This window comes from Ctenopharyngodon idella, chromosome 2, assembly GCF_019924925.1.
Source record: "Ctenopharyngodon idella isolate HZGC_01 chromosome 2, HZGC01, whole genome shotgun sequence".
Lineage (NCBI taxonomy): Eukaryota > Metazoa > Chordata > Actinopteri > Cypriniformes > Xenocyprididae > Ctenopharyngodon > Ctenopharyngodon idella.
Genome location: NC_067221.1, coordinates 34294985 through 34319873, shown reverse-complemented (window position 1 = coordinate 34319873; position 24889 = coordinate 34294985). Strand labels below are relative to the sequence as shown.

At 38.0% G+C, this 24889-nt stretch overlaps 1 protein-coding gene across 6 annotated transcripts; it reads left to right on the top strand.

Annotated features, from left to right (window-relative positions):
- zeb1a (zinc finger E-box binding homeobox 1a) lies at nucleotides 1-24889 on the top strand. 6 transcript variants are annotated; one of them, XM_051862687.1, is made up of 10 exons: nucleotides 147-292; nucleotides 9022-9183; nucleotides 11611-11658; nucleotides 14099-14239; nucleotides 14324-14526; nucleotides 14659-14764; nucleotides 15752-17379; nucleotides 18935-19495; nucleotides 19592-19766; nucleotides 21380-24889. In XM_051862687.1, exons 1-10 carry the CDS (start codon nucleotides 235-237, stop codon nucleotides 21970-21972), a joined length of 3675 nt encoding a protein of 1224 aa, XP_051718647.1. In that variant the 5' UTR covers nucleotides 147-234; the 3' UTR covers nucleotides 21973-24889. The 6 variants fall into 6 exon arrangements, with proteins under 6 accessions (XP_051718696.1, XP_051718647.1, XP_051718663.1 ...); XM_051862695.1 differs by lacking the exon at nucleotides 147-292 and adding an exon at nucleotides 1357-1666; XM_051862703.1 differs by lacking the exon at nucleotides 11611-11658.

Here is a 24889-nt window from a genome sequence, read left to right as displayed (position 1 = left end):
TGTAATAAACGCTTAATACATATGCAGAATGTTCCCCCAAATTTAAAAGGAATGGAGAGCTGCCAATAGAGGGTGGGGTGTCAGAGGAGAGGTGTTCTCACTGCACAAAAAGGTTATGTCGTAAAGCAGAATGTCGTAAACCAGGTGCGGAGAGGGGCCTGGTATGGGGAGGGGGTAATAGAGGGGGGAGAGGGGGCTCACTCCGCGAGGCAGCGTTTAGACAGTGCAAAAATCATGGCGGATGGCCCCAGGTGCCAGCGCAGAAAACAGACACAACCACGACGCAACAACGGTGAGTCCCGCAGGCTGAAATCAGATCGCACGCACTAGAACGAAAGGCAGAAAAGTTGTTTTAAATTTGTTTTTCCACCTTTAGAGTAGTTTAATGACGACTTCTGAAGTTGTGGAGTATGGGAGCGGACTGGGCTGGACTGGGCACCGTTATACCTGAGTCTGCCCGGACCGTTATACGGAAGGACGCACGTCTCGTGCACTAGCTGCGTGTGCATTAAACTGCATTAAACACAACTGAGTATTTTAGCGTTCGTCCTGATCAGAAACTTGTGGCATTGAGTGAATCAAATAGTGCTGTACTCAATCAAGACCAGAGTATTTGCTGCTTTTAAAGCAGAAACCTTTATTTCATTTAAACGACTTATCCCTAGAGGGCTTCTTGACAGTTTTCGGTACTGTAACTCCATCCAAATTTGCTCACAAATCTAATAAAATACTTAAAGGGACAGTTCATCCCAATATCTTTATCATTTAACTAACATGTTGTTTCAAACCTGTATGTTTATGACCGGTTCAGCAGAATGACAGCCTCATTCACTTTTATTGTAAAAGATGTAGTAAAAGTGACTGGTGACCAAGCCTGTCAGTCCCTAACATTCATCCTAACATCTCTTTTTGTGTTACACAAGTGCAAGAAATAATGACAGAATATTAATTTTGGGGTGAACTGTCTCTTTAAGAGCGTCCAGTACTAAATCTTAAAATCGATGGTTTGCGAGCCATCTCTTTAGCTGAATGTTATTTCTAGATTTTACAAGTGAATATTTTTTTTACTTAATTAATAGTAAATAGCAATATGCCGCATTATTAAAAAAAAAAATCTCGTTAAACAGCTTTCGCCATTAGCTCATAAGAGCAAAAAGTGTTACAGGCTGCATAAAATGCTACCCTATAACTTAATCAGTAAGATCTAACATCAGATTTATTCATTTTAAAGTACATATTGCTTTTATCCACTTTATTCTTATCTAAACATCCACGTCCAAATATCGCGCTGACTGGATGTTGACTTCTGGTTCGACGTCGCTTTCTCTTTAAATAACCTTTCTTGGTAATCCGGTAATAGTACAGTCCGCCGTGCAGTTATGAGCACCGTGCTACCTTTTCCTGTGCGTGCGTGCGTGCGTGTGACAACGAGCGCGGATCCGCTCGCGACGTAACACGCTCAGGAGCCGTCAACGTGTTTACCTGAACGGTGAGAAGACAACGGAGCGAGCCAATGTCCTCTTTTACCGTTCATCACACTCCTCGCGTGTCCAGAGCAGTGATTGCACAGACGCTGGAAGGGAATCGGTGTGTGAAACGCGATCTGCCCGACAGAAGCGCGAGAGAGGCGGTCAGCACACTCCACGGCAAATGGCAACTTGTGCAGGTAGAGAGAAGATGGTGTTTGATTGCAGACGTGCATATGTCGAGGCATCGCTCAGACCGATGACCTCTTTTATTTTGCTTTCATTCACTATAGAGTGATATTTCGCTGTATGCTCGTTGCTAGAACACAGATTGTTTTGTTTATATTTTTATTTCCGCGCAGGAGTTTAGTTTTAGCGGCTGTAGAGTGGTTGGGAAAGAAGGATTTCGCGCATAAGGTGGTTGTTAGAGGTGCTGTCCGTCGTATTACCGGCCAGAAGTCAAACAGGTCGTTTTTTCCGTAAGGTATTTATGTAATGGCGGTGTGGACCGTTATTTGCTGCAGTGAGGGCGGGGCGGCTGCTCTCGTATGTCGGAGACGAGCCAGGTAGGATAGGTGACGAAACACCTACATAGGTGCTTTCATTGGCATTTTTTAGTAATTGTACTATTTTAACATAATATATAAACGCGTTTTAAGTTGTTTTATAACATTAACCATTTACAGCACACGTTTCTTTGTAAGGAAACAAAGGTAGTCTATTCAGGTCCAGAGAGTCGCTGATTCACTGTGTCCGTCGTTATATGGCGAATTTACACAGTTTTATCCCTATCAAACATGTTTTGGTATGTTCCGGTTGTTCTGTGCGATATGAGATTATTAAATATTATAAGAATACACAGCGAATAAGGGTTTTTTTTTTTGGCGCGGGCGGATGTATTGTGTGAGGAACGGGTGGTGTGACGTAAGCACTAGGAGGAGCGCGCGGCGCGCAGTGATGCTGCTGTGACTTTTATTTTCGTTCTTCATGCCGCTGGTTCTTGCGCTTGACATGTTCACGAGGCCTTACGACCTTAAGGGCGTTAACTGCACGGAAATGAGGTCACACTGTGGTTTTCATTGGTCCAGTTACTCAGCCTCATCATGTTTTCTAGAGAAATGTCTCTGTAGCATCAGCTGTCATGTATGTGTCTGTCCGCTTGTATTTGTTTGCTGATTTGTGGGGAATATCAGTACCTGCATGCAGAATGTGCGAGTTAATGTTGGTAAGGAGCACACGAGATTAAAAGTGTTTTTTACATATTACACTTGCATGCGCATCTCAAGTGAGATACAGAAAGACAGAAAATGACAGCCAGATAGTAGTTGCTTTGAGATTTTGGTAACACTTTATTTTAAGGTGACAGAGTTACATGTTACTTCATGTACTTATTAAAGTAGTAACAGTAAATGATGCATACTTACAAGCAACTAAGCCTAAACCAAACCCTAACTGTAACTCTATAGTAAGTACATGTAGTTAATTAATATTACACAGTACTTATTTGAGTAAGTACAATGTAAATACGTCATCTTAAAATAAAGTTTAACCGAGTTTTAGTAACCCAAGGTATATTTCAGAAAACATGACATGAAGGTTATGCTCTGAAAAGAGGGCACATTTTTCCCCTTGCTTATTCCTCCTGGCCCTTTCAGTCAACCTTTGACCTCTGAAGCCACACATGTTATCATTTATCTGTTCTTTCTGGATTCTTGTTTTTAGAACTGACCACATTTGTCATATTCTTAATAGCTAAATATATAGTGTATCTTTACATTTTAAACGTATGTTATATAAATGAAAAATATGTATGTATGTATGTATATGTGTATATATATATATATATATATATATATATAAAATAAAATGAAATAGTTTTATGGTAATTTGGTTATTGTCTTGTCAATTTCTGGTAGATTAGAATATCTAACATATCTAATTATGAAGAGGTGCAATGAATTCTATGTTCAAAACAATACAGAAAAGCCCTAAATGTCAACTGACATTTATAACAATAGAGTATATTGTAATGCACGTCAATGTGTGTTGTAAAGGTATGGTGTTAATGTATGTATGCGTGGAACAAGCAAAGACAATACAAACACCTGTAGCACTGAGCTCTTCTTACACTTCCCTGTTGATGGAAAAGGGATATATGAGGGCATTAAAGAGCTTTTCACATTTCACTCCATGTTTGTGGGGGGGCTTGTGACTGCTGGGCATCTCTTTTTGCATGCTAATCTCTCCCAGTGGTTTGCCGCCTCTTTGTACGGTGGGGGAAAGTTTCTCAGGGTGAAGAGGAGGTCTTTTCTCTTTCTTTTTTTAGGGTGGGGGAGGGTTGGGAGGGACTTGTGTTTGTGTGATCGAAAGAAGCAGAAATATGTTGGTGAATAAGTTTACATGGATATGAAAAAGGAAAGTTGTTTAACTGGTCTCACGTGGCTCATACAGTGTGTGTATATGAGGGCTCTTATTAACCTAAAGACCTTGGAGAAACAAATCTCAGGTGACCACTGCTCCCAAGTGAATCTAAATAGATTGTCCCAACACACATACATACATACACACACACACTACACTTACTGCATTACATGCCTAAGTCTGTCTCTCTCTATACATACATATACACACACACACACACACACACACACAAATACATTACAGTTGAGTTCATAAGTTTGCATGAATCCGCAAGATTTTTATCAAAATATTAACTGAAATTACAGAAATCATTGTTATCTTTTGGTTTGTAACTTCCTTTATGACTTTTTTTGTGACTTTCTGAAGGCCAGTACTATATTGAGAAAAAGTTTTATTTTGTATATTTGTATTAATGGAGTTTATAAACTTAGACGAAAGAGGGTGCAAACTCATGCACTCAGCTTTATATAAACTCATACTGTACATAGATCTAAAAATATTTTTATCAGATATCAGTGATAAACTATCATTCCAAAGTATTATTTTTGTATTATTATAGTATTATTACAGTGTTGAAAACAAGTGTGCTGCTTCATTTTTTTGTAGAAACAGATTTTTTCAGGATTCTTTGATAATAGAAAGTTCAATTGAACTGCATTTATTTAAAATAAATCTTTTGTAACATTAAATGTATTTACTGATACTTTTTTGATCAATTTAATGGGTCTTTGCTAAATTTGTTAATTTCTTCATAATATATACACACACTTAATACATGTAAGTTTATTGCGGACATTAGATTTTTATTTTATTTTATTTTTTTATCAGCAGTCTTTAAATTGATCCTCTTTTAACTACTGCTGCTAAAGACATATACACATAGAAACACAGAAATTCATGTGGTTATAATTAATGCACTTTTTGGTTGATTTGTTTTTAGTTGCTTGTCCTTTAGAATATCAGGGTGATCCTAAACTGTCCTAAATTCTGTGGAACACAAAAAAAGATATTCTGAAGAATGTTCATGCTGCTTGTTTCCATAATTAAAGGGTTAGTTCACCCAAAAATGAAAATTCTGTCATTAATTACTCACCATCGTGCCGTTTTACACCCGTAAGACCTTCGTTGATCTTCGGAACACAAATTAAGATATTTTTGTTTAAATCCGATGGCCCCGTGAGGCCTACATAGGGAGCAGAATTTTCATTTTTGGGTGAACTAACCCTTTAACTCATGTCATGTTCTACATTAAAAGTCTTCTGATGCAATGGACCTTAGTCAGGTTAGACTCCATATAGAATTTTATGCAGATGAAATCAATGCTGTGAGAGACAGTCTTTACAATGGCACACAATGTAAAAAGGGTTTGAATTGCGCAATTTTTGCAGACATAAATTAAATATAGTGCTATCCTGACTAAGGTCTGTAGCTTTGTGTAAAGAACAGACAGAAATTTACAGTGTGATTCATATCAGTTTTGTCAATAAGAGTCTCTCTATTGCCACGCAAAGCTGTAGCAAAAGCTTGTATGGACCACTTTTTTATGTCAATTAGGTACTTTATGAAACTATGGTATAAATAACTGAAATGTACTGATACTTTTTTGATCAATTTAATGGGTCTTTGCTAAATTTGTTAATTTCTTCATAATATATACACACACTTAATACATGTAAGTTTATTGCTGAAATTAGATTTTTTTTTTTTTTTTTTTTATCGGCAGTCTTTAAATTGATCCTCTTTTAACTACTGCTGCTAAGACATATACACATAGAAACAGAAATTCATGTGCTTATATTTAATGCACTTTTTGGTTTATTTGTTTTTAGTTGCTTGTCCTTTAGAATATCAGGGTGATCCTAAACTGTATTCTCTTGTGTGAAGTCAGAGCGTCTGTATGTGTGTGTGTGTGTGTGTGTGTGTGTGTGTGTGTGCGTACACATATGGTGGCAGGTGCACTCTATATCGAGCCAAATCACCACATCCCAGGAAATGTCACATGAAATGGAGGTTGCCATGGTGACCTGATTGTGTTGATTATGAGGTCACACTGGAACAGTTCTACCTGCCAACACTGTCTGTCGCTCAGGTGGTGCACTATAAACACACCCATGAAGGCAGCACAAGCGTGCGTGTCCTTTAACAGGCACCCAAAAATGAAAACATCATTTACTCATCCTGCAAACCTGTGTGACTTTATTCTGTGGAACACAAAAGAAGATATTCTGAAGAATGTTCATGCTGCTTGTTTCCATAATTAACTTATGTCATGTTCTACATTAAAAGTCTTCTGATTAGGGTTGGGAATTGTGAGAAATTGTCCGGTTCCGATTCCGGTTCCGGTTCTGGTTCCATTAAAATAATTAAACAACTAATAAAAAATAGTAGTAAGGGAAAAATGCACAACACTCGACTTAAACAGTCCTTTTTGTGTTTATTATTCTTGTAAAATGAATTTAAGAGACTGTTAATCTCAACAAATTCGTTAACACTTTACAAGGTTCATTAGTTAATATGTTAACTACATTAACATGAACTAATAATGAACTGCACTTCTACAGCATTTATTAATCTTTGTTAATGTTAATTTCAACATTTACTAATACATTATTAAAATCAAGAGTTGTATTTGTTAACATTAGTTAATGCACTGTGAAGTAACATGAAGTAACTTTTCCAATTGTTTTCAATGGAAGCGCCGCGTTTTTTAAACGTCAGGAGCGTAACGAGTCGCTGAGCGTCTTTTTCACGCTCAAGCGCTGAGAGCTCGGCGTTTTTTACCGGTCGCCTCGAGTTGAACAATGTTCAACTTTGAGTAAAACGCTGCGCTCATCACTGTCACTTTTTATTCAGCCATCCAATCAGAGTGGAGAAGGGGCGGGACAAATACAACACCGACCAACTGTCGCAACATTCTTGCTGTACAACGACATCAACAAGCAAAGAACGAAACAAAATGGATGTGAAATTAATATTGCTGGTCTCCGAACATACATAGCAAGTACTCTACATTGCGTCAACATTTTAAGTCTGAAACAAATTACCTGCAAAATCAGTTATAAGTAACAGTGCTACGGATATTCCGTATCATAGCAACAAAGCGCCTCAACTGAAAAAAACATTGCGCTGCCGAAGCAGTGATGAGCGCAGCGTTTTACTATATATATATATATATATATAATGATACTGTGCGTTTGAAAAGATTGTTTGTGAAGCTGTTTATATCTACACATGACATCTCTCTTCAGATCAACGGCAGCGCGAACGCAGATTTGAATGTCGCGATTTTATTTTTGTCAAATGTTTAATATACACGGCCGAATCGTTGTCAAATAGGAAATAGATCATGTGGGTGATGAAATCGAGAACGCGACCTTTCAAAGATTAATCGTGCAGCTTTGGGCACCTCTCTCTCTTTCTCTCTGCATTGAAATCTTACGTATATGTGTAGCGCGATGGATTTCAGTGCATTCATTGCTGTAATATTCATGAGGTGAGATGTCTCTATTAAAGGATACGCTCCCCGCACTTCGCCCACCCATCACACCAGAACCGTTTTTGGAACCGAAACTTAGAACTTAGAAAGTTCTTTTCAAAAAACACTACCGGTTCCGGATGAGAACCGGTTCTCGGTTCCCAACCCTACTTCTGATACAATGGACCTTAGTCAGGTTAGACGCCATATAGAATTTTATGCAGATGAAATCAATGCATTGAAATGCATGAAATCAATGAATTGCGGAATTTTTGCAGTCATAAATTAAATATAGTGCTATCCTGACTAAGGTCTGTAGCTTTGTGTAAAGAACAGACAGAAATTTACAGTGTGATTCATATCAGTTTTGTCAATAAGAGTCTCTCTATTGCCACGCAAAGCTGTAGTATGTCTTGTATGGACCACTTTTTTATGTCAATTAGGTACTTTATGAAACTATGGTATAAATAACTGAAATGTACCTGTTATGTTGACCATGAAAGGACAGGCAGTCTGGAAGCATCGATCTTTTTTTTTTTTTTTTTTTATGATGAGATCCACTATACTGATTCAGAGACGATCACAAGCTACTCTCACTGGAACAATAAATTAATTTTGGCAATTTCAAATGTATTTTTATTAGGGGCAAGACTGATTTCAGCTGTCCAAGGGATGGGACAGATATTCAGCAGTGATCAGAATCTGCTGTGAGAACAGAGAAGTTTTTTGAAGGAATTTTCCATCTGTATGGCAGAAATTCATAATTTCCATTTCTGGCATGCACAGGTATGTGAAATGACTATGTACAGGTCATTTCAGAGAACAGAAACTGTAAACGGGAACTTTTTTTTTTGCACAATCCGATCACTTTTACATCACTTCCTGTTGACATCCTCAAATTCTGGCAGTAGAAGAAACCAGCTCCATAGAAACCAAGCACGTTTAAATTTGTGTATTCAAAACACAAATTTGACACATGCACATCTGGAAATGTTCTTTGTATCCCAACATGTGTGCACAAGCGCACGCACACACACACACACATCAGAGATGAGTTTTCCAGTACCTCATATTTTTAAAACTACAGCTCTTGGATTTAGCAAAAGGATCCATATGTAAAAATCTGTGTATCTGCGCTAACATACTATTAAAAACACTTTTAAACACTGCTCGTCTTTCCTTTCTCCATCGTGCCTCTGATGATGTCACACAGCAGGTAAAAAGCTTTTCTGGGCTGCAGGAAACTGATCTAAAATTAGACGAATCTCACTTCCTGTCTTTAGGGCACAAATTCTACCTTTATTGTATGCGTGCACATATATTAGTGCATCAGGGATCTGTGTGTGTGTGTGCATGTTTGACTGTGTGAACTCTGTATTTTCCCAAGAATACATAGTTTCAGGTTTACAGTCATTTTAAAAAATAAAAAATAAATCACAGCTGTTACTCATTACAGAGACATCACCACTTGAACAGAACGAACAAGTCTTGTTTGCAAACATGTCCACGTGTTTTAACAGCATCAAATATGGCTAATAGTTCAAAGGGAGTATGAATGTCACTGTTAATTTGCCTTTGGAAACATCTGTGATCCTAAACTGAATAGGCCATTCTCTCTCTCTCTCTCTCTCTCTCTCTCTCTCTCTCTCTCTCATGTAGTGAGGAGTTTTAGCAGTGTGCCGGAGGCGACCTCAGATTCAGATGATGAAGACAAACTGCACATTGTAGAGGAGGACAGTATTGCTGACGATCCTGACCAAAAGTCCTCAGTATTCCAGCTCAAAGCAGCACGGCAGCTCTCTGACACATGCATACAGGACGGTGAGTAAACAAACAATAAAGAGATTAGAAACTTAATGCATTTATTTTGGTTAGTTCAATTAAGCTTTGAAATGAAACACCAAGTTTTCAGAAACAGATGCAGTTGTAACCTAAATATTTTAAGTATTTATGTAATAGCCAAAGTTGCAAGAATAAGAATGACTTATGTTTGGCAGATAACATCTTACCACAGTGTAACAATCAGCCTGTCGGTTGAGTTACATGAGTTGAAAATGGGGTCAGATTAAACTGATGTTGGGAGTGTTTAAAAAGATGAGACAAACAACAGTAATAAAGTGAATATAATTTTCAGATGAAACTTAAAACACAATAAAACTAGAAAAACTTTAAAAATGTAAAATCCATTTGTACCATACCATAAAACAGTGTATAAGAATTCTAGAATGTTGTCAGTCCCCATGTGATCATTCACATGACAGGCAGACCCAGCAGGGCTCGACAGTAAGGACTGCCTGATGGCCTGGGGCCAGTGTGAACGACGCTCGGAACAGTAGACGGAACCGTCACTTGCCCGATCGGGCCAGTGCTGTAGTTTTATATATATATAGTGTGCGTTATATATTGTCTATGATATCGTAATTGTTGATTTAACGATCTGACATTACTCACTTTACAAAAAACAAACAAAAACACACCCATTGAATGCATGCATACACTACGTGATGTAGTCAAGTAGGTTAGACTAGTGCGCGTGCATATTAAAGTGTATGCTTTCACTGCGTGATCTAGTCTATTAAAATGCATTTAGAATACCCCCAGAATTCAAGATAAGGGGGAAAATGCCCTTGTATGTCTTTTATATTTATATAATTTAATATAGTTAACAAATATTAGACGAAGAGCGCCAAGTTTTCGCATGATTACAAATGTGATATTGATATTATACATCGTACAGTTTAATAAACAAGCAGGTTATTTTAAGTGACTTACATTTTAGACACCAAATAGCTTGTTTCGCTCTATTTCGCCGTAGAAAATTGTTCCAAAAAAAGTCCACAGAATTGTTTTGCGTCTCTGAGCAACACTTCCTGAATGAATCAGCCTTTTGAATGAATCGGCTGAATCTCAATGACTCGCTCATTAACAGGGACTTGCTGCCACCTGCTGGCGGGTTAAATTTCACATTTAAAGTATCTTTTCATTTTATAAATAATTTCAAATAACAGTATTTATATTTTCAACATTTCAAAACATTATTTATGCATCTGTAACAGCTCTTGACTAACTTTAATAAAGTTTAATCTATATTTATATAGTTATACATTAGATTATAATTTCTGTACATGAAAATCTCCTGTTTAAGCCTACATAAAAAACCTGAAAAGCATTGTTTATTTAATTTATGTTTATTCTGTTGTATTTATTTGTGCTATTACTCGTTATTTGATTATTTGTTCCTATTTTATTACTTACTGTTTATTTGTCTAACAATATTTAAAATTTGAGTGAGTTAATCTAGTAGCTTTTGGTGTCATAACCTTATAGGTTACATGATGTATCAAAAACAACGAAAACAGTAACTAGGCTTATTTTATAGTCCTATTTTCTTTTCTTTTACTTTATTAAATTTTTGTTGTGGGGCCAGTGAAAATTTTGGCAGGGCAAGTAAAAATTTGAACCACCGGCCCGACTGGGCCAGTAGAAAAAATCCTTAGCGTTGAGCCCTGCCCAGTATCATTTAAAGACACACACACTAAAACAGATAAGCGGAATAAAATGGCTAAGACAACATGTACACATATTAAAACTCCAATATACATAAAACTATTATAATATATTGAGCAGGGTAAAACATGTGTCATAAGTGACAGAGTCACAACAGCATTGCCTTAGGGCCGTGACACACCAAGTCGACAATCGACCATCGGTGGGTCATTGGTGAATGTCTGTCAGGCTGGTTTTTGAAGTGCGTTTCTCACTTCGACGGGAGTTCGCCAGATTCAGCATGTCGAGAGAGATCGCTGATTGGGCTGTTGACAGAAGGCTGTTGTAATTTTTGCTTTACTTATGCTTTTGAATATCTGCAGTCCTAGTTTCGGTTTCCCTTTTTGAATGACCAGTATCAACAGTTATTTCCCTACATCCAGGTGCAGAACACATGCTAGTTGATAGTCGCCTGTAGTCCTTTTGGTATGTTCAAGCGCAGCTTTTTGGCCCAGATGCAGCCAACGCGAGGCAACAACACAGTCCGCTTTTGTCACTGCTAGTTCTTTGACATCGGCTTGGTGTGTCACAGCCTTTTCTGGTACAGAATCTAGTAGTCACTGCAGTCATCACTGCATAGGTAAACTCTTCCCCTTATAGGAGTACAGGTTCAGGCAACAGGAAGTGACCTTTCTGAAAGTTTATTGTAAAAAAAGAATTAACAAAACAATAAAGTAATAGATTTTTTTTTTCTTTCAACAGATGGCAGCCTGGGGCCAGATGCTTTAGTACAAGAAATAAGGGTCAAAGGTCAGTTTAGTGCAACACATTTATTTTTAAATTAATTTCATAGGCTTTTACACTATGCGACTTTTGCCCCAACTTGCAATCTGGATGAGCTGACACTAGTTGAGCCAGTCTAAAAATTTTGGGCAGGTGGAGTTGACAGATTTCACACAAAATTGTGTAGTGCATGATGGGCACAGACTCCCAATTGTTTTAGCTTCAGACTGTGATTCCATCTGGTCAGAGGATAACCAAACAGGTTTGATATTTTGAGCCAATTTTAAAACACATATTGCTTTCATTTGTCAGAAAATCTCTTAGAAACAAGGCACATTTCCACATGAGTTTGTTGTATTCAGAACAAGTTTTTCTCTGTAACCATGTAAAGTCAGAAAGTGTATTCCAGTCGTAAGACAGGACAGCAAGACATAAAACAGAAACAACTGGAAGAAACAGGTGATGGGATCAGGATATACCACACAAGTTTATAGTTTTAAACTCAGGTTGCCATGCTTGTCATGGAAAGATCTTGAAATTATTTTGGTAAAGGGAAAAATAGTTGGACTGTGAGAGTGTGTTAGGCTAGAATGGCTGGATCAGGTGTGTGTGAGCTCATTTTTCCTCTCTCAGGCCGTTATTCATTCGTAATGTGTCACCTGGTCCTTACGGGCCTCCATAGCACATAGGCGTGGGCCTTACTGGCCCACTTCCCGGTCAAATATTAATACACTGTAGTATTATAAAACTGCTATGTTACCATTCATCATACAAATTCAGTATCACTGTATGTCATTCTGTTTCATTTAAACCAATGTGTGTTTCACTTAAAGGGTTAGTTCACCCAAAATTGAAAATTCTGTCATTTATTACTCACCCTCATGGCGTTCCACACCCGTAAGACCTTCGTTAATCTTCGGAACACAAATTAAGATATTTTTGTTGAAATCCGATGGCTCAGTGAGGCCTCCATAGCCAGCAATGACATTTTCTCTTTCAAGATCCATTAATGTACTAAAAACATATTTAAATCAGTTCATGTGAGTACAGTGGTTCAATATTAATATTCTAAAGCGACGAGAATATTTTTGGTGCGCCAAAAAAAACCAAAATAACGACTTATATAGTGATGGCCCGTTTCAAAACACTGCTTCAGGAAGATTCGGAGCGTTATGAATCAGCGCATCGAATCATGATTCGGATCGCGTGTCAAACCGGCAAACTGCTGAAATCACGTGACTTTGGCACTCCGAACCGCTGATTCGACACGCTGATTCATAACGCTCCGAAGCTTCCTGAAGCAGTATTTTCAAATGGGCCATCACTATATAAGTCGTTAATTTTTTTTTTTTTTTGGCGCACCAAAAATATTCTCGTCACTTTAGAATATTAATATTGAACCACTGTACTCACATGAACTGATTTAAATATGTTTTTAGTACATTAATGGATCTTGAGAAAGGAAATGTCATTGCTGGCTATGGAGGCCTCACTGAGCCATCGGATTTCAACAAAAATATCTTAATTTGTGTTCCGAAGATTAACGAAGGTCTTACGGGTGTGGAACGGCATGAGGGTGAGTAATAAATGACATTATTTTCATTTTTGGGTGAACTAACCCTTTAAGGCCACAGTAATGTTGTTTTTTTTCTGTAGCCTGCAGGTCCTTAAAAGTCTTAAATTTAGTTGTATTAAATTTAAGGCCATAAAAAAAGTCTTAAATATCTTAAATGGTATAAGAAAAGTCTTAATTATCATTTCATGAGGACTTAATTTTAGAGACAGGGTTAGCCCCAACCCTAACAATATTGCTAAATGTGAATATTAAACCTCAAGAGGCTATGATTTATTTGTGAGCGCTGCACATTTTCAAAACTAGGGGCTGCTGGGGCATTCTACAGGCTTGCAGTTTCAGTGAATACCATGCATTTATGCCAAGCTACAGCTTATGATCTACTGTTGATGAATTATGACAATGTTTACCTTATGGTGATTATATCATACCTGCAAAATCGTAGCATTTCTAAAAAGCGCAGCTATGTTGTGTATGGGAGACACCAGGGTAACCTCTATATTTCTGCTGTACCTCTATAAGCACCACCTGCTGTCAGAGAGTGAAATTTAATTTTTAATTAAGTCAGTGGATCAAAAAGAAGCTATATGCATTCTAAAAATCTATATATACACACTGTAAAGTTGTTTAGATTATCATTGTTACAGTCATTTTATGGTTTAGTTGCTCTACCCCACACATATGGTATTCATTTTATTTATGCAAGTCTTAAAAAAGGTCTTAAAATGCCTTAAATGTGAATTTAAAAACCCTGAAGATATCTTGTTTTTGTACATTACAATATGTGTATGTTTCAAACTAAAATGCAAATATATTTGATGCTGAAGCAGAAGCTGAGAAGAGGGTATTTGTGTGTATTTTAGTTGATCTAATCTGCCTGTGTGTGTTTGAAAGAGGAGTGTGTCACTGATGAGGAAGACGGTCCTGATAATGATGTGGCCGGTGAGGAAAAGCAGACGGAAACGGAGCGTAATTACTCAGATGCCCAGGAGGAGCATCAGAGAACGCCAGAGCGAGGGGTCCACGATGAGAACGGTACCAATCCAGTTTTTTGTCTTTCTTTTAAATCAGCTTATCCTCTACAGCTGAATGCATAGATTGATTATGACTCTCTGTCAGGTACTCCTGATGCATTCTCCCAACTGCACACCTGTCCTCACTGTTCCCGTGGTTACAAGCGTCACACGTCACTGAAGGAGCACATTAAACTACGGCATGAAAAGAGCGAGGACAACTACTGCTGCTCCCTCTGTAGCTACACCTTCACCTACCGCACGCAGCTCGTCCGTCACATGACCGCACACAGACACGTTCGAGAGCAGGTACAGCAGAGAACTCGCACCTTCATGATGTTCACACCTCTGTAGAGGAAATGACACAGAGCTTTTGTTCACAGTCACATGTTGACTCAAACTACTTTGAAGAAGCAAACTTTTTCCTGTCTCTTTTCTCAGCGGACTATTTCTCAGTCAGGCGGAAACAGAAAGTTTAAGTGTACAGAATGCTCCAAGGCCTTCAAATACAAACATCACCTGAAGGAGCACCTGCGCATCCACAGCGGTCAGTTGTCAGCCATGGCACAACTTTACAGAAATGATTCTGTTATAACCCTAGTTAATGTTTTTGTAAATCCAGGTAAACCCACCCACTTTTAAGTTAACGTTAGGATAAGGGTTCATTTTTAACACTAGTTTTAAACCTTTGTTTTGAAACCCTGTTCCAGAGAAGGGTTAACCTTTTTAGCAGATTTTATAAAGTCAGCGATTGTTATACCAATTGTGAATTAAACAATAAGTGCCTAATTTAATATTTATTATCTTTGTACAGTCGCAGACACTTTCACACAGTTTAGTTTCAATGGGAAACAACTAAAAATATTGAACAGTGATGAGATATATTTACGAGTGAAGAGACTTTTTTTTTTTTTTTTGTATGTTTCGGAAACAAAAAAAAGGAAGCCTGTTTGCACATCAGAGTAAAACAATAAGAGGTAATTATGAAATAAAGTACTAAAAAAAAGTAAAGAAATTAATAAGTTACATTGTAAGATAAAGTTGCAATTGTGTGATTGTTTTTTTTTTCTCTGAGGGCTTCTATAATAACTTTAATAAAGTTCATAATTCCGAAATATGCAAATTAAAAAAGTTAATTTATTTGACAAAAAAAACAAGTAAAATATATTGTGAAATATTAAAATAAATAAATAAAAAATATTAAAATAAATAAAATAGTTTAATATTAATATTTTAATATATTTTAAAATGCATTTTATTCATGTGATGCAAAGCTGAATTTTCCGCATCATTACTCCAGTCTTCAGTGTCACATGATCCTTCAGAAATCATTCTAATATGCTGATTTGGTCCTTAAGAAATATTTTTTTATTATCATCAATATTGAAGACAGTTGTGCTGCTTAATATTTTTGTGGAAACCATGATACATCTTTTTCAGGGTTCTTTGATGAACAGAAAGTTCAAACTTACTTTTGAACAGACTACATATACTTTTCTAATGCATAACCTTCTTTATCTCTGTGTTTATACAGGTGAGAAGCCGTATGAATGCTCTAATTGTCGGAAGCGTTTCTCTCACTCGGGGTCCTACAGCTCTCACATCAGCAGTAAGAAGTGTGCGAGCGTGAACAAAGCGGTCAACGGCCTGCCTCGCACACCTGGAGTGACAACGACTCTAACCATTTCTCGCCCAACACGCATCCTTCTGAGGGAGAAGGTGGAAATTACTAACAAGCCTCTGCAAGAGCAGCTCCCCCTGAAACAGATCAAACAGGAGCCTGTTGAACACCAACCCAAATCTGCACCAGCCACACCTACAATAGCCGCCGCAAATACCAACGGAGTCGTGGCTCCGCAAGGTGTCGTCCAAACCTTGGTCCTGCCCACAGTTGGGCTGGTCCAGCCAATCAGCATCAACCTTAGTGACTTACAGAATGCGTTGAACGCTGCGATGGATGGCAGGCAGCTGTTGACTAGTGGTAATGCAAACGGAACCAATGCTAAAATCGTAGGCCAAGTGCCGGCGCAGACGCAGGCACAAGCTGTCGTGTTGCAGCCACAGCAGGCACAGCCCCAAGTGATCTCCGCCATCTCTCTACCAGTTGTGGGACAAGACGGAAATACCAAAATTATCATCAACTACAACCCCCAGCTAGACTCACAACTCAAGGGGGTAAAAGTGAACACAGTGCAGCCCACCGTGACGCAAACCGGTACGGCGCAAGCAAAATCTACAGCTTCTAACATTACACAGCCAAACGTGGTCCAGGTTAATTCGGTACAGTCCAACTCGACTGAAACCCAAACATTAGGTACACCTAAACCTACACAGGTAAATATCATTAAACCAGTCCAAAGCAAACCGCCGTCTATCATCAAGATAACCCCTGCACAGGCCGCCAGGTTGGTCCAAGCTCGGGCGGCACAACCTAAGCTCACCCAGCAAACTTTACTACTAGTAAGAAGGGCAGATGGGTCGCAGAGCCTCGTGGTTCGACAAATACCTGTCACCAATCCCAACACGCAGGGCACCGAGATGAAATCAACCCCAGACAAGACTACAAACATACCACCAGCAGACAGAAAAGGGACAACTGAAAATACCAGTTCGCTGGAGGATAATTGTGAACAACAAAAACTGACTGCACCACCAGAAATCAAAATCAAAACCGAACCAGACTCTCCATCCAAGGTCGAGACCGACATGCAGAATGAAGGAGAGAAAGAAGAGATGAAGACAGATGGAAATAAAGAGGAAGGGAAACAAACAACAGCAACAACTGATGCAGTCTCTCACTCTGGAACAGTTCACAGTGGCGTCGCCTGTGGAGATAACTTCCATAACTATGTGTCATGTCTGCTTTGTGATAACTCCCCGAATAAACGGAAGCTCGCAGACTCTCAAGACAGTGACGCCAAAGCGTCTCCTACAACTATCTCTCTCACCTCTCTACTAGATAAGGATAAGAGTGGAGCAGCAGAACGCCTCCTTCCTCTTTTGAAGGCCTACAGTCAGAACCCAGAGCCTACTGACGAGCAGCTGTCACAGGTTGCCAAGACAGTCAAGCTTCCTCTAGAGGCGGTCAGCAAGTGGTACCAGAAGATGCGCTCTAAAAGGATATTGCTACAGGCTGCAAGCAACCCGAAAAACAACCAAGAGGTAAGTACAAAACTTTTCATTTAACTGTAAAATGGACCTGTCACAATTAGGGCTTAAAAGTCATTGGATTCATGATTAAATAAGCCTATATGATTTTTTATAAAGCTAAGAAAAGTTATGGAAATAGTTTAAATTGTACAAATATACTCAATTTTATATATATATATAAGATTTTCCGTAAGATTTTTGAAAATACTTTTATTCATCAAAGACCGTTTAAATTGATCAAAAGTGAAGACTTCTGCATTGTTAAAAAAAAATTGTGTTTCAAATAAATGCTGCTTTTTTACTTTCTTTTTATCAAAGAATTATGAAAAAATGTATAATGTTCCCACAAAATTATTAAAGGGTTAGTTCACCCAAAAATGAAATTTCTGTCATTAATTACTCACCTTTATGTCGTTCCACACCCATAAGACCTTTGTTCATCTTCGGAACACAAATTAAGATATTTTTGATGAAATCCAAGTGGTTTCTTATCCCCAAGAGAAAACAATGCAATTACCACATTCAAGGTCCAGAAAAGTAGTAAAGATAGGGATGTAACGATGCATCCGGAATCGGTTGAAAATCGATTCAAATCTGTGACGATTCAAGTTGGTTGAGATGCTAAATGAATCACGATACCTTTGGGGGCAGGGGTTTATATGACTGTATATCTGAGAAGAGCTGACTGGGTTCAGAAAAGTTTAGATAGTATTTTCTTTTCATCTTACTTCCGTACAATGCATTTTAAAGTAGTGTTTATAACTGCGCAGCACTGCTTTGTTTACAGTGGTAACCAAGGAAGCACTGTATTGCCGCTGTTCCATAAGCGCCACCTGCTGTCAAGACAGTGAATTTGCATTCTCATGCAGCCCGTCTGCTGTCATGAAGTTTTATGTAGCATAATTTCACAAAGCTAAAGTCTGAAAAAAAAATTTTTTCTTCAAATGTTAAAAAGTATACAATCTAATTTATATTAAACTGCTCATGCTGCATGTATGTAGCATCTTTGTTGGGATCGTGATTAAAATGCAGTGGTTGCCTCTAATTTTAAATGGCTACAGATAGTTCAGCCTGTAATAGAGCAAATAAACATTTTGTTCATGTACTTATATGAAGAGATTTCTTTTATTTTTATTATTCATTTATTTGATTTAGGATTTGTTTTAAAATTTCAATTCAGTTTTGTTATAAAGATATTTCAATTTCACAAAGAAATATGCTGTCTGAGAAATTATATACAGACACTTTCTCATTTAAATCTTATTTTGTTAAAAAAATTGTGAGAAAATCGTATCGTGAAACCAATATCGTGAATCGTGAGTTGAGTGAATCGTTACATCCCTAAGTAAAGACATCATTAAAATAGTCCACGTGACTACAGTGCTTCGACCTTAATTTTATGAAGCAAAAAGAATACTTTTTGTGCACAAAAACAAAACAAAAATAACGACTTTATTCAACAATTTCTTCCCTTCCTTGTCAGTTTCCTAACGCTGTTTACATTGTAGACACAGTGCAGAGCGTTTCTAAACATGTTAATAATGTCTTGCTTTCTTGTCTGACCAAGAAAAATACATCTGCTGTGTCTCAAGAAACGAACTCAACTCAAGCCACCTGCACTCCCAACCAACCCCTTGATGACACCTCAGCGGACACCCAAACTGAAAGTGCGGCTTCACCCGCCTCTCCTCCAGCCAGTCTCTCCACCGATGATCTCGTCATTGTAAAGACAGAAGACGTAGAGGAGGAGTTGCAGTCTGAACCGCTGGACCTCTCACTCCCTAAGTCCAGTCCCACTCAACCCAGCACCACCACTAAGCTGTCGGTCTCCACCCAAAAGGAACCGCTCAACCTCACCTGCCTCAAGAAGCAACCGTTGCCAGGAAACACCATCTATGTGACGCAGGGCGGCACGGGTCCATTAAACATCGTGTCAGCGTCATTGCCAACGCTGGTTGCCATAGCAGAGCCAGGTGGTGTTCCGTGCATCGGCACTGCAATAACCGGTAACAAACGAACCATCCTTATTCCTCAGCTCACCTACACCTACACCACTAGCTCCAGCATCAAGACGCCTGACAGTGTCTCGACAGACACAAAGGGGACGGTGATACTCAACAAATGTCCGGTAAGCACAACAAATACGCACAAATATTAAGATCTGCACGTACCTTTCTACAAGACATCATTCCAGACTTATTCGCCCTATGTTTCTCTCCCTCAGAAGGTACCGGACATCACTTCTGACTCCGTGTCAGGGGTAGAGGACCAGAACGATGAAGATTCACCTCTCATGAAGAAAAGGAGGAAGACTGTTGGTGGCCTGTATGCTTGTGATCTGTGTGACAAAATCTTTCAGAAGAGCAGCTCACTGCTGCGACACAAGTATGAACACACAGGTACGTAAAACCACATGATTTACAGCATTTGGACAGTTTACAGTGTAGTATTAGAAAACAAAATATACCTGTAGCTCAACTGGTGGCGCTAGCAACTCCAAAGTCTTAGGGTTTGATTTACAGGGAAAACAATGCTGACATTAAAAAATACTAATAATAATAAATGTAAAGCTTTATTGGTCTGTAAGTCGCTTTGGATGCAATTGTTTGCAAAACGCATAAAAATAAAATATTGAAACAACTATTGATGCACCGATGTATCGTCCAATAAACAATCGGAAAGATTTTGACGATTGATTAAAAACAGTCGATGATCAGAGCCGATTGTGTCCTATCGGTAAAAAAAATTTAAAAAAATGCCTGGCCAAAAAAAAAAAAAAAAAAAAATTATTTTATTTTATTATTATTGATTTAAATAGGCAAATATTTAAGAGTCTATGACTGGATCATTATTAGCCCCTTTAGCCCCACATAATTCTAGTTTTCCTGGTTGCATTCGCACCAGAAGTAGGAACTCTGAAGCGGTCAACTGTGGCGTCATATAAATGCTGCATTTACTAACATCAACAACTGGAGGATGGAGGACACCGTGATCGGATCTGTGTTTGTTGTGGGTTTTGTGATAACGGATATGAAATGTAAACCCATATGTTGTGCGATTGAAAGAGCAAAAAGTAGGGCTAAGAGACTAAATCTCCTATGACAACTTGCAGTGTTACATATCATTGAGGCGGAGAAAAGAACACAACCCTGCAGACAACAGGTAAATGCGGTTATCGCTGTTTTCCATGTTCATGGAGTAAGTATATGTTAACACTGCTTTTTAAAAATGCCGGGTGCCCATGTTTTGTATGCGTTTGGACAATCAGCGTACACTTACATCACTGGTTGTTCCTATAGTGCTGGTTTAGACCCTACTCTAAATCGTTCCTAGTTCTTGTGGTGCAAACATGCCAAAAAGCGGGTAGTTCCGCCAGTGGTTTTAGGAACTATAAAAAAGGTTTCTCCGGTGCAAAAGCCCCTATTTCTGTGATTTGACCAAAAATTGATGCACCTCTTGATGGAAATAACATCACAACATTTATTTCCATCAAGAGGTGCATCAATTTTTGGTCAGGATACTGTATAGACAATGCACTCTGTAAAGTCTACTCCAGCACATCCCAAAGACTTTAAATGAATTTAAGGTCTGGACTCAGAGGTGCCAATTCATGTGTGAAAATGATTCTTAATGCTCCCTCTCAACCATTCTTTCACAATTTGAGCTTAATGAATCTTAGCATTGTCATCCTGGAATATGGCCATGATGTGTGTCCTGCATGGTTGTTTAGGAAATGAAAAGCTACACACGCCATCAATTAGGGTTGAAAGAACTTTCCCCAGATATATAACATGCTAGAAAAATAATAATCACTGTAGTAATGATCCATCCATAGACTCTTAAGTATTTGCCTATTTAAATCCAAACAGCGCCTTTTTTGGGGGGGGGGGGCGGGCAGTGTGTATAAAAACACCATGACATGACAGTGACATTCATGCATTTTGCAGCCACTATACTGGTTAATTTGTACTTCCTTTATGGTAACCTCACCGTATTGCATCATCATTCCCAGGTAAGCGACCACATGAGTGCGCGATCTGTAATAAGGCTTTCAAACACAAGCACCACCTGATCGAGCACACGCGGCTACACTCCGGAGAGAAGCCCTACCAGTGTGACAAGTGTGGGAAACGCTTCTCTCACTCGGGCTCTTATTCTCAGCACATGAACCACCGATACTCTTACTGCAAGAGAGACACTCATGAACTGCCAGAACAGATCAGCACCTCCACTCCTCCCTCTCACCTCGACTCAGACGAGAGAGAGAGCGACGCAGAGGACGAGGAGGAGGAGGAAGAGGATTTGTCCGCTCTGGACATGAGCGATATCAGAGTGGTGCGAGTAGGAGAGGAATACGAGGATGATGAGGACAGCGGGGGAGAGGAAGAGCAGGACCGAGTACATGAGGAGCAAGAGACTGAGGAAGGAGGAATGGTTATGGAGGTGGAGCTTGGAGAGACAGACGCTCTGGAGGAGGAAGTCGGGGAAACTGTGGAAACTGAGGATGCTATGGAGGTGGAGGAATCGAGGGAGGTGTCAGGCAGAGCAGAGGACACAGTTCTCACTCATAATGAAGAAAACACAGAGATGGCACCCGAGAACTGAAGAATGAACGCTCCTTTTTTCTTTCACTCAAGTGGGACTAATGAAAGAGGTGATGAGCTCTTCATCAAACTAATCGTCGGTTGCTATGGAAACTGTCTCAGCTCTTTACTGTGTATAAAAACCCAGGTGTGCCTGATTTACAAAACATTATTTCCTTGTTTTTTTAAAAAAAAAAGTATTTGAGTATAACAAGGAAAAAAGGAGAAACAAAAACTCCAACTCAACTAGACTTCACAGGACTTAAAAGTTTCAGTTGTTTCGCTTTGTTCCGTTACTGATCCGCCCCGGTATGTCGAATTTTCAGTATTCATGTGTTTTTGTTGCTCTGTACAGCCAGATTTCTATACCTTTATATTTGCCAATGAAGTTTACGAAAATCAGTATTTTAAAGTTTTGAAAAACAAAACTAAATTCTGCACTGCAGGTATAACTGGTTTACTAACTGGGGTCATTCTCACAAAAACTGTCAAGGAGGGTCATATTTCACTCCAATAATCAAAAGAAAGAATGAAGAAATTATATTTTGCTTGAAAAAAATTAAGCCAATTTTTAGGACCATCACAGGCATTATTTTATTAATAATTTAACACACTCCCTTCAATTGTCTATATCATTTTGTAAGTATACACTGATTTTAATTTATGCCATAAATTTTAATTCATGATGATTTTAATAAACAAAAAAGACAGGATGGTTTTCATTACTATATTACAGTAATGAGAGAACTTGGGCAAAAAATGCTTAATTGTCATGATTATCTGATGCTCGGTCTTTAAATAATACTTTATTTTCTTCATGCAAAATATATATTTATTTCACCTCTTGACTTTTTTTTTTTTTGGTGTGAAATATGACCTGGGTATTTCTTTGTGAGACTTACAAGATACTTAATGCCTCAATTTTAAAATACCATTCAGTATTTTTGTCTTGTTAAACAGGCAATCTGTTGGTTAACATTGCCTCATTTTCCCATCTGATTGTTTGTCTGCCTTATGAAGGAAATTAGATTGCACTTCATTATTAAGAATTAATGATTCAATATCATATGAATCATTAATTATGGAAATATTCATAGGAATGCTTATTGTCATTTAACAGTTGAATATAATTTAAACTGTTCACTTGTAATGAACTACTCGACTAATCAATAATTCAAATTATATTGTAATTCTATTGAGAGAAAATGTTTTGTATTAAGCACTCCAAAATATTTGTCGGTAACTGTTAAAAAAAAAATGTAAAGATACTTTTCACAATCATGACAGCATATGAAAACAAAAAAAAACGTCAGTCAGGAAAACGTCATTGTCATTTCAACCTCAAAGGCAGTTTCACCTGTTCATTTATCTTTGTGTGGCTTTACGTTGTAACGTGTCAGTCTGTGTTCATAGGACATGCTCTAAGGAACTGCACACCCACAGCCTTATGCAAGACCGCCAAGCTGTAAGTGCCATTCACAAATGTTAACATAGTGCTCCACAGTCACACTGGACAATCTAGACTTTAGTCTGCTGGCCAAGAATTTAAAGGCAAATAATGTGTGTCAACATTGGTCAAAAACCCAACCCAACAGATTTGACAAATTTACAAAAAGATTAAAGTTTGTAACACTGCCCTCTACCTGTGATAATTAAAATGGCGACTTTACAACTTTTCACTTTGCGCTCCTAAAGGTTTTTAGTATTTAGAAAAGTTGTTTTCTCTCTCCTAGCCCACTTTGGTGAAGTATTGCCAATTTAATTTTGGTATTAAAACAAAAAAAAAAAAACAAAAAAAAAAAATGATACAATATATTTAGACCTACCAAACTAAACCAAGTCAAATTTTTAACACAGTGCTTATAAATTAGGCAAGTATGGGCATATTTCAGACACTTTCATTCAGAAATCCTAAATTGTCCGCTTTAGACAACTTTATTCTTCTTTTATTATTCAGTTTGAAATCATAATAGCTTAAAACAAGTAATACACACAAGCCAATTAGTAGTAAACTAAAGAATAATTTGATGAATGATGATTAAAGAAATGTACTTGAAATGTATGAACCATAGGGTTGTATGGATAAGGAAGCCCATATTCATCATCAACGTGTTCTCTCTGTTATTAAGATTTCCAAGGTGCATGGCTCTATAGATTAAACAAAATCTATCATTGCAAAGTCATACAACAGGAAAATATGGACCGCATGTAATATGACTGTGAAGTGCACAATGAAAGCAGCACTTTGGAAGAGGCGCATAGGATTAATGTTTTAGTTGATTGTGTCTGAGCAGACCTTACAGTATTATTCATTTCAATGTATTTCAAAATGTTTATTCTTTGTGTTTATGCATGTGTATATTGTGTAATACCATCAGTATTATTGTCATTGACAAATGTTTCATTTGTAGAACCTTTTTATATACGTCTTATTTTTGTATTGCTTTATTTATTGCGTGTGTATTACACAATGTTGTAGTTTAACACAATGTATTTTAGATTGAATTTCAGTGCCACGAAGGAGGATAAACCCTGATATACAGTATATAAATCCAACCTCACAGTATTAGTTTTATAACTTCAAGTTATTTTGTAATACTACCACAGAAAGTCAAACAGGCAGACATTTGCACCCATTGTTTTGTTTTTGTTTTGTTTTTTTCTTAAACCCTACAGCTTCACATTAATTAATAGTAAATGACCCTTAAACCTGTGATAAAGAGCATGGATTCATGTTGTTGTACTGGTGTTGAAATTACCATTTTGGAACCAAAATAAGTCAACCCATTTCATCTACATTTGTTTTCATTTGTGCCAACCTTGCATTGTGTGTGTAAATGTCACATTTTTCACGAGGTGATGATGAACCTACTTGTAAGATTTTTCTTCCTTTGTTTCCTTTTATGATGCCCCATAAAATAAAATGAAGTGAAGCACCA